Raw genomic sequence first — 15780 nt, 5'->3', positions numbered from 1 at the left:
GGTCGTAGGTTCGATCCTCGGCTGTGCATCAATGGACTTTCTTTCTATGTGCGCATTAACCACTTGCTCGTACAGGAAAAACATTGTGAGGAAACGGGCAGCTTTTGGCCCCAAAAAAAGTCAATGACGTGTGTCAGGCACAGAAGCCTATGCTTCAATTGCTTATGAGAAAAGACAAATGATCACAGAACAGATAAAAAATAATAATAATAAAAAAGTGTTTATTCATTTTAAGTAGTTACATTTTCATTTCTAGGCGTAAAATTGGGAAACCCTTTTAAGTAAAAAATACCTGTGTCAGGGTTCTCAGCTCTTCCATAAACAAACTTTATTCTTAATTCCTTAAAATAATTACATTATTTAATCTTTTTTTTTCCAACCGATATCAATACGCCTGAGTGCATGAGTAAGTGTGTGGGTGCGAATGAATGAGTGAGTTAGTGAGTGAATGAATAGAGTGTATAATAATTACATATTAGGTCTCATAAGCAGCTCTAACACTCCATAGGGCGTACATACACTGCATAGATACAAAATCTCAATAGGACACATATATGTTACAGAAAATTACCTCCTTCCAGCCCCTTGCCCCGCATTGGATGCATGGTGATGGTCATCGGGCAGATCCAACGAGTCCAGCAAGTGATCTGCAGCGTGAAGTGCTGCTAATTCCGGATCTGCATACTCCAAGATATTGAATTGTTCCCCAATTTCCGCTGTCAACGATTCCAACAATTGTTCGTCATCTTCCCCGCCGAGGCCGGTTAAAATATCCACCTAAAAGGTTTTTCCACAACAATTATATAATTGCAAAGGTTTTTAATAATAATTATATAATTGTAAAGCAGTTTTAAAATTGTACAGGTTTTATTAACAGTTTTAAAATTGTAAAGGCTTTATTAACAGTTTTAAAATTGTAAAGGTTTAATTAACAATTTTATAATTGTAAAAGTGTTATTAATAATTTTATCTTCATGATCTCAAGACAACTTGTAATTAAAGTGTGAAATTGAATCGCGCTTTAAATGATAATCGGATAAACATTTATAGACAACTGACCGGCAACCGGCCGCCCCGCAATGCAAGTCGTTTTGCGAGTGCCCATGGGCGGCGGCGGTATCACTTAACTTAACATCGAAAGAATATTTTGAATAACAGAAAGAAATTGTACCGAAGACCATACCTCTCCAATATTCCCCGAATCTTGTTCGAGTTTATCCATATCGCCAATGTCCATCTCATCGCTCCCTTGGTCAGCGCCATCTTGCTTATCACCTATTCACACATTGATAACATTAATCTCTAATATATTTAGGAAGAAAAAAACATTTGATTTTTCTAATCTGTACGCATATTTTGTAGTAAATAACAATGATGTTAAATACAAATAATAAAATATGCCGTTTATATACTCCACTATAAAAACAAGTTAAAATGTCTTTATTAAACTTGTAGAACGAGAGTGGAGGACTATTCAAGGAATGTTCATACAGTACTATTAAGACTATATTTAGCAATGGTGATAGGATATTTTCGTTATAATAATAAATAAAACGTTTATATTCTGACTGATTTACAAAAAAACAATTTTTTTCTCATAGCTACATTGTCTTCTGTAAAAAGTTTCTCTTATTTTTATCCATTCTCTTCTATCTCGGCTTGCTCTATCATTTCTGCTTTTATAGAGTTGAATAGAAATGTTACGTTGTATGAACAGGATATACTAGTTGACTAAAGCACTCGAAGTTTGTTTGTTTACAAATCGTGTTTAAATTCACCAGTTTTAAATCTCAAAATACGCGATATATTTATTATTCTTACCTCCCGAATGAGACTGAACATTTTGCTTCTGTTCCATATTTTGTTGATTTACGTTGGATATTCCCTGTTGATTTCCCTCTGTTGCAATAAGTCGCTGTTGCATTATCACTAAAAAATATATTTATCTTTAGATATGGAACACACATTACACCTTGTAAGCCGAAAATTCATAATCAAGAAAAAAGTTTTAACTAAACCAGATACTAAATTCTTTAATTATAAATTGTATTTATTACAAAATTAGTTGTCATTTATATTTGTTCTTATATATCAAAACCCACTACGCTACAGCCTTGTTTAGGTCTGGGCCTCAGATATCTGTATCTGTTCAATGAACATTTGTCAACCTAATAGGCAATTTGGTGATCAACCTACTGTGCCAGATACATGCTGTCGACATTTTGTGTCTAAGGCGGTTTCCTCACGATGTTTTCCGTCACCGGTAGAGCAAATTAAATGCGTACATAGAAAGGTCCATTGGTGTACAGCCGGGAATCAAACCTACGACCTAACCAACGACCCTCAGGTCGACTCGCACGCTGTGGACTTTAAACGGTTTTTATAGGGGAATCCTTTTTTAAAAGGTATAATATATAGTTAAACTAGTGTTCCTATTGTAAGAATAACACTATAATACGATAAAATTAACAAAATTGCCTAAAATTTAATATCAAAAAATTTATAAAATGTCTCATTATTAGAAATTTACAAATATACAAATACGTGATATACTCACAATGGTGATCCGGTCTATGCATAGACTGCAGAGGAGTACGAGGTCTGACTCCAACGGGCAAGGGAAGTCTGAATGCCTGTCCTTCTGTGCCTATATTAGTATTGTTACCTTCTTCATTTGCAGCTTCTAAAATATATGAATTACGGAAATATAAATAACAATATTTTAACTAAAATTTCACGTATAATTATAACGCATAGGCGTTGTTTATAAGTAAAACAAAAATACGTAGCATTTCATGTTTTATTACCGTCAAATAGGTCAACTTTTTCCCTTTTTCGGGGGAGAACTTTTTTAGTAGCAACACTTATGTAATATCAGAATTCTATGAAAAAGATTATAGATCACTAAGTCACGTGCTTCTAACCATACAATTAGATGGATAAATTCAGCACAATCGATTATAAAAAATCTACATACGCGGCGGCCACATCTTCTCCGGGTGCCGCTGCAGGAGATCCCTCAACTGGCGATTAATGTTGTCATCTGCGTTCGCATAATGAAGTGGAAAGCGCTGTGCCGGGAACGCACTCCTCGGTGCTTCCGCGTTGACCGGCCCCGAAGGCAGCACCGTGGGAAGGCCTGAGGGAGGACTGCCGTCTGTACGCAAGCGCTGCATTGCTGCTTGAAAATCAACAACACTACGTCAACTTGACGTTTCAGTGCTCGCGTTGAGCGTTGTGTTAATTGACAGGCGATGCAACATAACAATTGCGATTGTCGCTTCAAAATACGTTTGAATATGGAACGATTTTTTTTTAAATCCATTAATTTTTGTTGTGGGACACAGCATAAGTCATGTAAATTAACCGGAATAATTCTACGTAAATTCTTATGAGCATGTTATTTACATGAGAAACTTAATATGTATATACGAACGAGATACACGTCGCCATTAGCCAATCTGACATGTATCTTTAATGCCCTTTTGAATTGGTTAAACGAGCTAATATTACGAATTTTAGACGGTAATCGACTAGATTATTGCAGTATATTCCACACTATCGTAGAACAAATTATATTTACTAAATAATATTAGGAAATTACTATCCATGAAGAACAAAAACAAATCTTAAAGAATTAAAACATTTTCCAAGCAGGGTCCTAAGATACCTTGAATCCTTTGATCGTGTATAATCTGCTGTTGCTGCTGCGTCTGCTGCTGTCGCATCTGCTGCAACTGCTTCCATTGCCGCTCTTGTTCCGCCTCGCGAGCGCTTCTCTGCTGATTACAAGCTCGCTCCTGGTCCTATATCATTATTACTTATGTCAGGAATTTTGAAAAAAAAAAGAATTAACAAAATAAAAAACAAATGATACACTAAAGATTTCTGACTTTAATTTTCACATGCTTTTGTTTTATTAATATCGTGTCATTTTAATAATTTAAAATTATTGCAAAATTTTCTTTAGTAATTGTGTTCATGCCTTAAAATATCTCTACATTAATACGGGGCGTGTTACGTTTCTGTGTTAATTAAAAAAAATCTTTACGATTCATGCAATAAAATCCTGATTGAATCACTAAAATAATCGATTTGTTTAAATAAATACAAAACAAACGTGTAATTAATAATAACATGTATTTAACACATGGTCCTATACCATACACTAATTAGTAATCTTAAACTATATTACAATACAACCACGCTTAAAAACTAATTCACAGCCATTACTAGCGATACATTGCAACGTAATAAAACAATTATAAATGTTAGAATCGTTAGCACACCACAACCAGCGGTTTCTATAGTTACCAAATAAAAGTCGTGATATTTTAGTATAGAATAAATCAAGACCATTTATTATGTGGTAACCCTAGCCGTATTAAAGCCAATTCTACCAAGGCAAAGCGAAAATAAAATAAAACAACGTTACGTATACAGCGGACGAGAGTCCGGGAGGCGCATCGTGTGTCGGATGTCCTGTTAATAAGCTAAAATAAAAGTAATCACACAGCTTACGACGCCATTGAATTACAGATATTTGATGGGATTTCAAGGATTGGTTTGATATGGACGGGATGTTCGCACAGTTAAACACACTCTTGTTTATAACACTTGCAAAATACGATTGTTTTTAAATTTTAATTGTAATTTTTAATCGGCTATACGACATCGTTTGTACGATATAATAACGCACACGTACGTACTGGTATACGTGTCGAATGTGTAGCTCTATCACGAAAAAGTATTCAACGCAAATGTTTACATACAATCATTTCATTGTGTGAAATGATTGTATGTAAACTGACAACACGTGGAATTTTCATTCAAATGTTTTGGTGTTTGGTACGTTAGCGTTTTACACTTTACTAAGAGTTGCTGTCATCGAAATGCTAGTGTGTGCGGTTAGGAATAAAGGGTAGTGTAAGTGCGTGGGACGGGGCAAGTGTCGCAAGGGTACCGTGTTGCGTGTCGGTGCGGGAGGTGCGTTAGCTAGCCTGGGCAGCGTGCGCATAATCTCCGAAGGGGTCAGCACGCGGATATGAGAATCCGCCTCCAGGAGTCCGCCCGCCGTCACTGTCACGTTGGGCGCTCGCACCGTGTTCACCGTCACGCCCGTCACTCCTGCCACTCCCGTCACTCCTGTCACTCCCGTCACTCCAGTCACTCCTGTCACGCCCGACACCCCTGTCACGCCGACCCCGGTGACACTCGTCACGTTAACGGGTGCCGGTGATGTCGCCGGCTCCTCGCTCGGTCCGCTCGAACTCTGCCCCAACCAATCGCTCATTACGTCCATTGGTGATCCAAATGCGCGAATACTAGTCTACCCATTCACATACTATACTGATACGTGATAACAATAGCATCAACGATCGATCCACCGGAATTATACAAGATAGTTAACAATGCAAATCTCCATTTTCAATGTAGTAGATTTGTAATACATAGTCGGAAATAGCGCGATATTGAATTTAGCAAATTGTGAACGTAGCTGCGGTCGCGTGTCATGTACACTTAACCGATACGCTATGTTAATGTGTACAATAATTTAAGGGCGATTATTACAAAAATATCTAATCGCTATTACATTCTTGGTACTAAGGCCCTAATTCCAAAAATCTAAAGTCAGTATTTTGTTCGGAAAAATTTTATAGAAATTCTTGAGGCTCGAAACTCTGTCTCCTGTATATCAATCCAAAACGTTTTTGACAGGAGAAACACAAAGTCTTGTCAGATACAATAGACAAATAGACATAGACCTTCTGGAATCGAGGCCTAGGCTAAACTCACTAAGAGACAAAAGCGAATTTAACAAGTACCCAAGACGTTTCAATTCAATCAACTAACATCGCCTTAAACTATTGTATAATTTAGTTGGCACACAAAAACACAAGTGTAAGTGAGTGTTAGCACAAATTGCGGTGAACACACACAAAGCACGCACCTGTTGGGCTTTCTTCATGCGAATTGCGCTCCTATTGTCCCTCGCACGTTGTAAATAGGGCGCCTTTTGCTCTGCGGGTAGGGCGCGCCACTTCTTAAGTATTTGCTTGCATCGATCCACCCAGTTCGGAAACTCACTCTTCCATTCGGGATGGTTTGTGTTGGCGTAGAGCACGGCTGATATTGTCGCTGCGGAGCCTAGGCCTGATGATAAAGATTTGGTTAAATAAATAAATATTAAATATATTTCAATTTGTACTGCTGTTAAATGCTTGTGAACATTATAAAACGTGGACTAACGGAAGAAGGGTTTTTGTTACCATGGTTACAAAAAAAACACTCGAAGGAACAATTCAACAAATTTAAGAAGATAAATGGAACGTGGAAGCAGATAAAGGCATAGTATTCATTTAGGAACAATGATAATGTGTTGTTTGTCTTGTGTCGTTCTTAAAGAGGAAAAACGACCAGGCGAGTCGCTGCTCATTTAAACCTGCAATGCCGCGGGTGTGTTGACGACCTTGAAACCTTCAATTTTCTCATATAAAATACCAGATATATGTATAATACTTACATAAATAAAATAAGAAAGTTGTTGGTTTATTAAATTATATTAAAATTACAATTAATATTGTAGTTCTTTAATAATAAAATAAGGTTATTATTTACGTACTTTCATCAGCCCGCATCTTATCAGCACTTCGCTGGTTGTACGAAGGCGGAGGAGCGCTTGACTCAGGCCAGTTGCCCGCCCCGTTTCCGCTCACGCTTCCGCCGCCGGATCCGCTTTCAGAGTACAGCGGACTTAAAGCGCTGCTACCACTAAAAATAAACAATATTACAGACCAAAGACTTATATTCTTCAAAGCATCTTGTTTATAAGATTTACTTGATATCAATATATTGTATTATATTTAATTAAAATATTGAGTGATTGTATGAGTGTTAAACAGTATTCTTCTGATTGAAAATCAAACCTAGGAACGACCCTACTACTACTAGTATGGCAGTGTTAAGTAGCAACAAGTAGTAAAAACCTTACCTGCTACCAAAGTCTGTGTGATGATAAGGTGATGCATACTCCATTGGACTTTGCAGCTGCTGCCTTTGCTGCGAATAGGGCGTACCTGCCATCGAATTAACGTACGACACTGACGACTCTTGAGATTCCTGTAAATATTAAGAAATAAGGACTTCAACACCAGTCTTGATACTAGGGGCAGTTCAAGTACATACTTAGTAAATATTACTGTCATAAATACGAATTATAATCTCTATATATAAAAAAATCTCGTGTCACAATGTTCGTTCCCATATTCCTCCATAACGGCTCAACCGATTTTTATGAAATTTTTTATGCATATTCAATAAGTCTGAGAATCGGCTACTATATATATTTCAAACACTTAAGTGAGAGGGGTGTCGTCCAAATCAATTTTTTTTTTTATTTTTTTATGCTACAACATACAAAAATACACACAACCCTTAATTTTCACCCCTCTACGATCAACCCTTTTTATTATAGTAGCCATTTTTTTTTATTATAAAAAAAAATTCTCACCTGCGAATCATCAGTCAGCACGCCCTTAAATATTTCATCGACGTCATTACTGTCCATGTCCGGTAATGTGTCACGGACCATCGCGTCCAAGTTTACTCCAAGCAGAGACAACTCGTCCTTTGGCGATATAGCCGATTGTGACGACGATGCATTATCTGGATTAGAAAATTCGATTTTTTTTTAATTTTGTCATGTGGAATATGGTGTAATGGCTGCAGCTCCTTACAAACGTTGTGTAAAACAAAAAAAACTTGGATTAAAAAGAGGGGCAGAGAGTTTATTGCCAGTCTTCTCTTCCGTTCTACGCCCTTGATTTGAGAACTGGCAGTAAATGTAAAATTAGAAGCATTTAATGTATATCTTTTATCTTATCTTTTTTGACGTTCATAAGTGTACATTATGTTACCTACATGAATAAACGGTTTTTCCTTAGGCTTTGCATAGTGCATTTGATACAGTCGCTGGTGTAGAATATTTTAGTGTTATGGGCAACTGGATTATTTTCAAGTTCAATAAGTAAAAAACAATACATTTACAATGAAATACTACATATAATTTACACTGGGTGCTCATGTGTGTGTTAGTTTACATTATTCGCGCTGAAAAAACCTGTGACAGAAACAAAAAAACCGCTCTGAATTTTTTTCCCCTACCCTCAAATACAAAAAAAAACTTACCAGTGTTTGGTTCCGTCTTTGGTGGTACCGGAGCCACTCCATCAGTTGTCGACACTCCCTGGTCCATTTCAGTGTGATGAGGACCCAATATGGCATTTTTGAGTGCGGTGGAATCTTCTGTATGCTTCAATTGGCAGTCTTCAGCACCTTCTGTCTTTATTTTGATGTCTGTTATTGAGCTGAAAGAATCTTCCTTTTCTTCTTTAGGCTTTAGGGTGCATAGTACTTCTTTTTCGTCCTATATGGTATTAAGTATTAAAAAGGAGTATTAGTATACTTATGAAATATGTATATAGATATTTTTACTAATAGCTAAGGAATACGAACGAATACGAACTAATAATAAACAGCGCAAAGAACAGATTTGCCGATCTGATTTTATTCCAGATTATTCCAATTCCAGAACAGAAATAATACTATTAAATAAAATTAATTACTATAGAATCCGACTATCATCATCATCATCATGAGTTAACGATTATTTGTATAAAGAAAAGCTTGTTTACTTTGAATTAACAAATATTCGCAAAAATAAGATCATAATATTTAAATAGTTATATTGTTTGAAGGTACCAAAATTGCGTAATAAAACATTGTGATTCGTAGTGCTAAGCATCTCGCGAAAGCTGCGTATTAAAGTCATTAAGGGCCTGTTTCACAATGTATGGATAAAGTGCCAAATAGCTATGCAACACATAAATTATTCGAAAGATAAAAGTTCCAAATAAGATACTTCGAATTTCATGACGTATAGCGCTATCTGACAGTCGTGAAACGCAAAAATACTATTTATCATACCAATAAGTAACAAATAGCTTATTTGGAACTTATCCGGACATTGTGAAACAGGCCCTAAGTCAACAAAAGTATTAAGTAAATATTTAGTAAAAAAAATGTTCAACATACATTATATAAGTATTACCTGATTGAGCGTAATAAAGGACGTAGTATGTCGCTCGGTGTACGTACACAACGCCGTGAGCACGTCTTCACCGTCCGAGTCAGAATTTTCAAACGCACCCAATTCTGGGGACCGTTGACCGTTTTCATCACCTGAATATTTTGCTAAATTTTAACAACAAATGCATTTCATTGTTAAACCCAGGCAAACATTCATCAGTCCCTAAAACTTTGGTGGTGGCCCAGAAATCCCACCACAGTAAACGAGCATGTTTATTATGTAACTAACAATTTGTTTAATAATTAACAAAATATTGTATGGTTTCTCATTATTAATAACAGTGCAAATACAACATACCTGCAGGCTTCGGTTCCAGGAGATCTTTGCCAAAGAATGCCTCTTGCATGTATGAGGGAAACTGTTCCATCAGTTTGGAGCGCGGCTTGCGGCGAGGCTTGCGTTTGTTACTAGGAGATTCTAGAAATAATTTTAAGGAATACAGTAGGAATAAATGTAAGCAATCTTTTCCCAAAACAACTAGATATAATAAACTAATAACAAAAGAAGACGAAAAGTATTAAAATTTTAACAATTAGCTTCTCGCTGATCATAATGCTTTAAATTCGAGTTCATTTAACAAATTTTACTATAACTATAGAAATTGAATACTCCTACTAGAAATGATCACGGAACACATACATAAATATGAGGCCTAGGTCTAGCGCCATTGATGTGTGTATTTACAAAAATAATTATAGTTATTAGACACAAAGTGTATAAACAAAAATCAAAATTTATATCATTGTTTTATGAACATTTGTTCAATCTAATAGGCAAGTAGATGCTCTGCCAGACACAAACCATCGACTTTTTAGGGTCTAAGGCAAGCAGTTTTCCTCACGATATTTTCTTTCACCGTTCGAGCGTCCATTAGTGCACAGCCGGGAATCGAACCTACAACCTCAAGGTTAAAAGTCACTGAACTGTCACAAACTGAAGCCACTAGGCCAACAATACTTGTCCGCATAATTACCTGCATTTTGTGACCCATCGTTATCTTCATCCGCTTGAGCTTTCAACGTCGTTTGTCTCTGTCGGACAACGAACCCGCCAATCCCGAGTTTATTGAGGTTACGCTGTCTCTTTCTTCTAAGTACTGTGAGTCCCGAATCGGTGGTGTAAATCGTAAATCCCTCTGGTACCGGACCATCGTTCGCTACGTTCCATAGGATTCCCTCCTTTAGATTGGCGTTTGTCGCTAAACCTATTTAATATAAAATTTTATACTGGATAAGATTAAAAAAGCATATTGTATTGAAGGTCTGATCTTTATATATAATTGGTTTTTTTTCATTAAAATACGTCAGTAATAATATAACATGTTCTTACCCTAACACAGATATTTGAATATTGTATTAGTTTCTTTTTAATCGTATTGTAAATCAGACACAGAAAGCAGATAAAATAACATGTTTATAATTATCTGTGCAGATTTATTGATTGGAACAAACTAGATTCAACTTTGAGTAAAGAGACTGATAACACTAGTTATAATAAAGTTTTGTATTTTTTATAGATGAGTAGAGTGAGAGAGAGAGAGAGAGAGAGAATGTTAAATAGTTAAATACCTGGCTCCTCTTTAACTTCAGCGGTCGTGTCAGGTTTGCCGTCATCACCGTCCCCTTCTGCGTTCTGAACCACTGTTTCAATAGATGCCATTATTTCTAATCCAAAAGCCAGCGTCCAACACAAAAACACCAGTTAGACATAATATGATACATATATATTAACTATGTATTATACTATTGCGTCATGGTTGAGTTTCATTATTTTGATTCTATATTTATAAACATCAGTCGAGTAGTATTTTTCATGGTTTGAAAAATAAACAAAAAATAGTTTCTTAGTTTAAAAAAAAAGAATCTCTTTCGTACGTGAGTATAATGTAAATCTTAAAGAAAATGCGAGTGACAAAGATAGATGATATTAATAAGCCGTAAAGAGAGGGACAGATAGAGTTAGAGAAAGATAGAGATAAAAATAAAATTCGACTTACCGGCATCTTTCTCAGTATTTTCGTGCTTGAACCGGCGCTTGCGTCTCGTATGGGTGATTCCGAGTTCCGCTTCTAGCTGTTTCATATGATGTGCACCGCGTTGTGACAGACATACATCATCAACATAGTATTCTCCGGCCAACCCCAATGCTAGAGCCGTCAACTGTCCCGCTGGTTTTGATGGTGCCTCGATAGCCCTCGCTAAATGCGGTGGGGGGATGTCTCGACCCCGGCAAAGGCAGCATTTGTATCTACAAAAAGATTTATAGTTTTTCTTTAGATTTTATTTGGGAGCGTTAAGTTGCTCTTTTAACTTCATAGTCTAGGTCAATAGCATGAAAAAAACAATATTAATGAGGAAAAAAGAAAAAAAAAAGGAAAAATCCTTACCCAGACCGACAGCAAAGTTCAGCGTCCGCCTCCGAGCGTACACCATCGCAGGCAGCGTGCAACCAACGAGCGCATGGCACGCATTGAATTATCAATTCGCCGTCCGAATACGGCTCCGAACAAACGCAGCACATCACTAGCGATGCACATGGTGCGCATTCTAAAATACAAAAGAAAATTGTTCCGATAAGCTATCGCGGAATAAAAAGAAAGAAGTATTAAGCATATCCATATCGCTAAATAACCTGCACCACTGGCACACCATCACAGAGATACACACGCAGGTATTACTTAGTTAAATCTATTTTTTTTTATTAATTTCTTCCTTTCTAAGTTTCGTAAACATTTTGAACTTTTACTATATAACTCAAGTTAGTGGGTGTAAGAATACAAAACATATGTTAAATTAAAAAATATAACGTTTTCTAGTTGTATCTTGATGATTATTAACTTGTTTATTAAACTGAATGTCATCAATTCGTTGTGTGATTACCAAAACATTAATACAATAATAAGCGTTAGGCAGAATAATAAATTTGGTTTTTCAAATAAAGGCAAGTCAAGATATGAGTTAAATAAAAATATGTTAATATAATTCAGGTAGTTTTTAAATGCAAGGAAATATTATATAAGAAATTTGTTCTCACCAGTATAATTATCACACCACAATTGAGTATCTCTTGTTCCACAAACGAGACATCTTCTACAACGCTCGCAGCGCCAGGCACCCCGTGGTACCTGTTTGAATATTTAAATAATATTGCTTATTAACCGAAATTACCTTAATTAATTACATTATGCTCTGTAATTAAAAATGTATTATTTTGTTTGTGGTTTAATTTGTTTATAATATATAATATGTATTCATAACAAATAATTAATAATAAACGTAACAAGGACATTTGATTTGGATGCTTTATGGGCATTTAAAGATTAAGTTGTGATAAAAAAATCTTAGTATTAAAATTCTAAACACTTTTAAAAATTTCGTTTAAAAATTGTGTTTATTAGGAAAGATTAAGTATTAAACATATAGAAAAAATGGTTCGGTAAACTCGATTTAAGGACGATAGTTTAACGTGACAACGTCAAAACAAAACATTCATATTTCATCAATGGCATACATAGTTCTTCGAGCCGCCTATAGATGCGGTGCAACGGACAATGAGCGTAACTGAACAATGTGCGTAACGGAACAATAAGCGTAACAGGACAATTTCTCGTAGGTGCAGCCGGTGTTCGACAAATTATTAGACGTTGTAATAAAAAATAGAAAAATCTTGGACTAATAACTGACGCTAAGGGTAAGTCGGAGTAGACTTAATGCTACATTTCACTGCCGTATGCCAAATTCAACGTTTAAGTTAAGACTAAGTTACCTCAGGCAATTGCGGCCGCGCACAATAGGTATGCCATGCTGTATCGCAATCATCGCAGAGCACAAGTAATCCATCATCACTGCGAGACCCGCAGCCTTCACACACCGTACAGTCCAGGCAACGCCAGCCGAGCGACACTATCACTTGAGATACCTGGTATTTAAAAAAATATATTATTATAAACTTATGATAAGGCTTAAACTGTTCCCTAATTTAATGTAAATATAAATATAAAACAACCCACCAATGAAATTATTATTAGCTAGTTATATTATTAGTTATGGATAGATAGATTTAGGAATATAAGTTTAATATTTTAAATGTTTTTATCTAGAATAGTTGGTGTGGGATTTTGGAATTCTATCGTATTAGTAATTACTGTTAAGATAGGAAAATGTAGTGAAAATAAATAAATAAATCGATAAACATCTCACCTTGATATTAACACAGTAAGGGTGATAAGACTGCCCACACTGGGCACACGCAATGAGACAACCCTCCGAATCGGTTCCAATCGCGCCGCACATTACACATAAATCTTGAGTTAGCACAAACTTGTCTTTGCTCGAACAAAGTACTAACTTGTTTTCCACTCCTGTAACAAAAGAATCGGTTTATTGGTCCTTCGAGCCGGATATAAATTAAAACGCTTATAATATGTACGGAACAGTATAAAAATAAGCCAGCCTAAAAATAACCATACAACATTCATATCCATTTAAAGCCAATGTGAATTCGGATGGTTAAAACAAAACAAGTACACTTTTTTTTTAATTTCAAACATAATTCAAGATATATACATTTTATTTACATGCTAACTATATAATAGTATTTGTACCTGGATCATCTTCAGGCGCTTTATTATCCGGAGCCTGTGGCCTTTGCAGTCCAAGTCCGGGAACACCGAAAACTCCCCTCATCTTGGGTTTCGAGCCTCGTTTTCTACCAAACTCCAAAACAGAACGTTGGCGTTTTTGAAATCCCATTTTTCCGGCCGGAGGGAACCCGCCCTTTAGCTTGAAACCACCAATTTTCTTCTTCGCCACTTTCGAGGATACCGAGAAGGGTTTGCCTTTGCCGAGCCCAATGTCGGTCTGAATATATATATACAGAGAACAGTGTAATTACATGAAGTATTTTTAAAGATAAAATCTAACACCAGTTTTTTAAATAGGTGTATCAAAAGTTTATATATGAAATTTAATAGAATTGTTATAAAAAATGTGCTTACACAATTTTTTATAATATCATAAAGAAAAATTAAAAAATATACTAAATGAAAAAACTCTTATAGGTTTTTTAAAGGTAGTTCTAGATTAGTCTATAATTGTTAAAATGCTTCATCTATATACCTTAGGTTCAATGGCGAGTGGATCTTGTTCTTGTGAATTCTCATCGCCAAAAGACGAATCCTGGGATGTGGAAGCCATGTTGTCGTCATCAAACGCTATAGGAAAAAAAAACAGAAATTAAATACTCTTTTATTGAATTAAATTACAAAAACCAAACCATCACATTCCCGACGATCGGAATATGAAGAAATCCAATGAGTTTCTTGTTCCTAGAAGCACTGCAGGTCTACCCCGCAAATTCAAGTTTTCGTACCATGTAACAGAATTCAAATGCATAATTTGTATAATTTCGAGTACGACATCAGCGCTAAAGATATCGAAAGACTTTCTTCGTAATTGACATAAATGTCATAACTTAGTACAAGTGTATCATATGAAATTTGTATTAGTTTTACAGAGTAGCCCTGCTCGGCGTGTCAGTCTTTAACTTTAATTTGACTAAAAATAGATACTTACATCCAGACTTCGAAGCTAGCATTTGAGTCTTGCAAAGAGGACACGTGTAGTCATATGTTGGATTTTGTTCCTTTTTCAGTCTGTATTGTTGCGGATCCGCTTCAGGGTCGCACATACCATGAACAAACCTATTAAAATATATTTATTTATTTATCTGTACTAATTATAAAGAAGAACTTTCAATTTCATTTTCAATTCAATACGAAATAATTATAATTTAAGTATATTTTAATCTCTTATAGGAAGGGAGCCCAAGAGGGGATTTCGAGATTAACTACACCGTGATTCAGATTATGAGATGCACATTCTAATAAGGACCGGGAGTAAAAACTGACGCGATCGATTTTTTTTTCTCATTTTCAACCTTAACGTACCACGATGCAAACAATTAGATTAAAACACATTATTAAAAAAACGTAAGCCATGGATGCTATCAATAGCTGACGCGCTCGAGTATGTCCATGGCACAGTTTTTTTTCACATTTTTGAAAATCTATAGCCCCTCCCCTCGAAGGTATATAATGTATGTAAAAGGCATAAATAATATACCTTTTTTCTTATTATCTAAGCATCGCAACCTAATGTCTGTATGATGCTCGTGTTGACGCTGAGATTAAAGAAATACAATTCAGTTTTAAATATAACTAAAAAATATATTTTTAAACTACCAATTGGAAGGAATAATAATCATACACACTACACAAATTATTATAAAAATAATTACCGCCTGCAAGCAACACAGCGTATCATATCTCTATACGCCGCCGCCCGGTAAGCCCGACGGCAGAGAGGACAACAGGAGCCCTTATTCCGTTGTTGGTAGCACGAGTCACACACTGTATAGTGAGCGTGCCATCGGGACGAAGGACCAGCCCCAGGTGATCGGGAACCACAGTCGGAACACACCCGGCAGCACTGTAGAGAGAATTACATTTTATATGAAAATCAGCAAAGGGCGTGTCGCTTTTTTGAAACAAAAAACTTTTTTTTGAAAAAAAAAACTTTTTGAAAGGGACTGCCTTACTGGAACCAAGAGCTGCGTGCGCGCTTACGTACAAA

At 35.9% G+C, this 15780-nt stretch overlaps 1 protein-coding gene across 12 annotated transcripts in view; it reads right to left on the bottom strand.

Annotated features, from left to right (window-relative positions):
* The window catches only part of LOC110995177 (histone-lysine N-methyltransferase 2C), a 40183-nt gene that overhangs the window by 20157 nt on the left and 4246 nt on the right, over positions 1-15780 (bottom strand). For 6 of the 12 annotated variants that reach the window (XM_022262215.2, XM_022262216.2, XM_022262221.2 and 3 more), the window contains exons 10-34: positions 15446-15636; positions 14722-14849; positions 14266-14360; positions 13752-14007; positions 13348-13508; positions 12914-13066; positions 12182-12272; positions 11535-11694; positions 11145-11395; positions 10717-10812; positions 10122-10352; positions 9446-9565; positions 9110-9240; positions 8188-8425; positions 7511-7665; positions 6992-7119; positions 6623-6771; positions 5951-6153; positions 5102-5272; positions 3671-3806; positions 2978-3181; positions 2558-2683; positions 1822-1929; positions 1184-1275; positions 572-777 (exon numbers count right to left, since the gene is read on the bottom strand). In XM_022262215.2, coding sequence (XP_022117907.2) covers positions 572-777; positions 1184-1275; positions 1822-1929; positions 2558-2683; positions 2978-3181; positions 3671-3806; positions 5102-5272; positions 5951-6153; positions 6623-6771; positions 6992-7119; positions 7511-7665; positions 8188-8425; positions 9110-9240; positions 9446-9565; positions 10122-10352; positions 10717-10812; positions 11145-11395; positions 11535-11694; positions 12182-12272; positions 12914-13066; positions 13348-13508; positions 13752-14007; positions 14266-14360; positions 14722-14849; positions 15446-15636 — 3980 coding nt within the window. The remainder of the gene's footprint in view (positions 1-571; positions 778-1183; positions 1276-1821; positions 1930-2557; positions 2684-2977; positions 3182-3670; positions 3807-5101; positions 5273-5950; positions 6154-6622; positions 6772-6991; positions 7120-7510; positions 7666-8187; positions 8426-9109; positions 9241-9445; positions 9566-10121; positions 10353-10716; positions 10813-11144; positions 11396-11534; positions 11695-12181; positions 12273-12913; positions 13067-13347; positions 13509-13751; positions 14008-14265; positions 14361-14721; positions 14850-15445; positions 15637-15780) is intronic. The other 6 variants (XM_045631836.1, XM_022262220.2, XM_022262219.2 and 3 more) reach the window with 6 other exon arrangements.

The sequence above is a fragment of the Pieris rapae genome, chromosome 2 (genome assembly GCF_905147795.1).
Source record: "Pieris rapae chromosome 2, ilPieRapa1.1, whole genome shotgun sequence".
NCBI lineage: Eukaryota > Metazoa > Arthropoda > Insecta > Lepidoptera > Pieridae > Pieris > Pieris rapae.
Note: the sequence above shows the minus strand (reverse complement) of the source record. Positions and strands in the feature narration are given on the sequence as shown.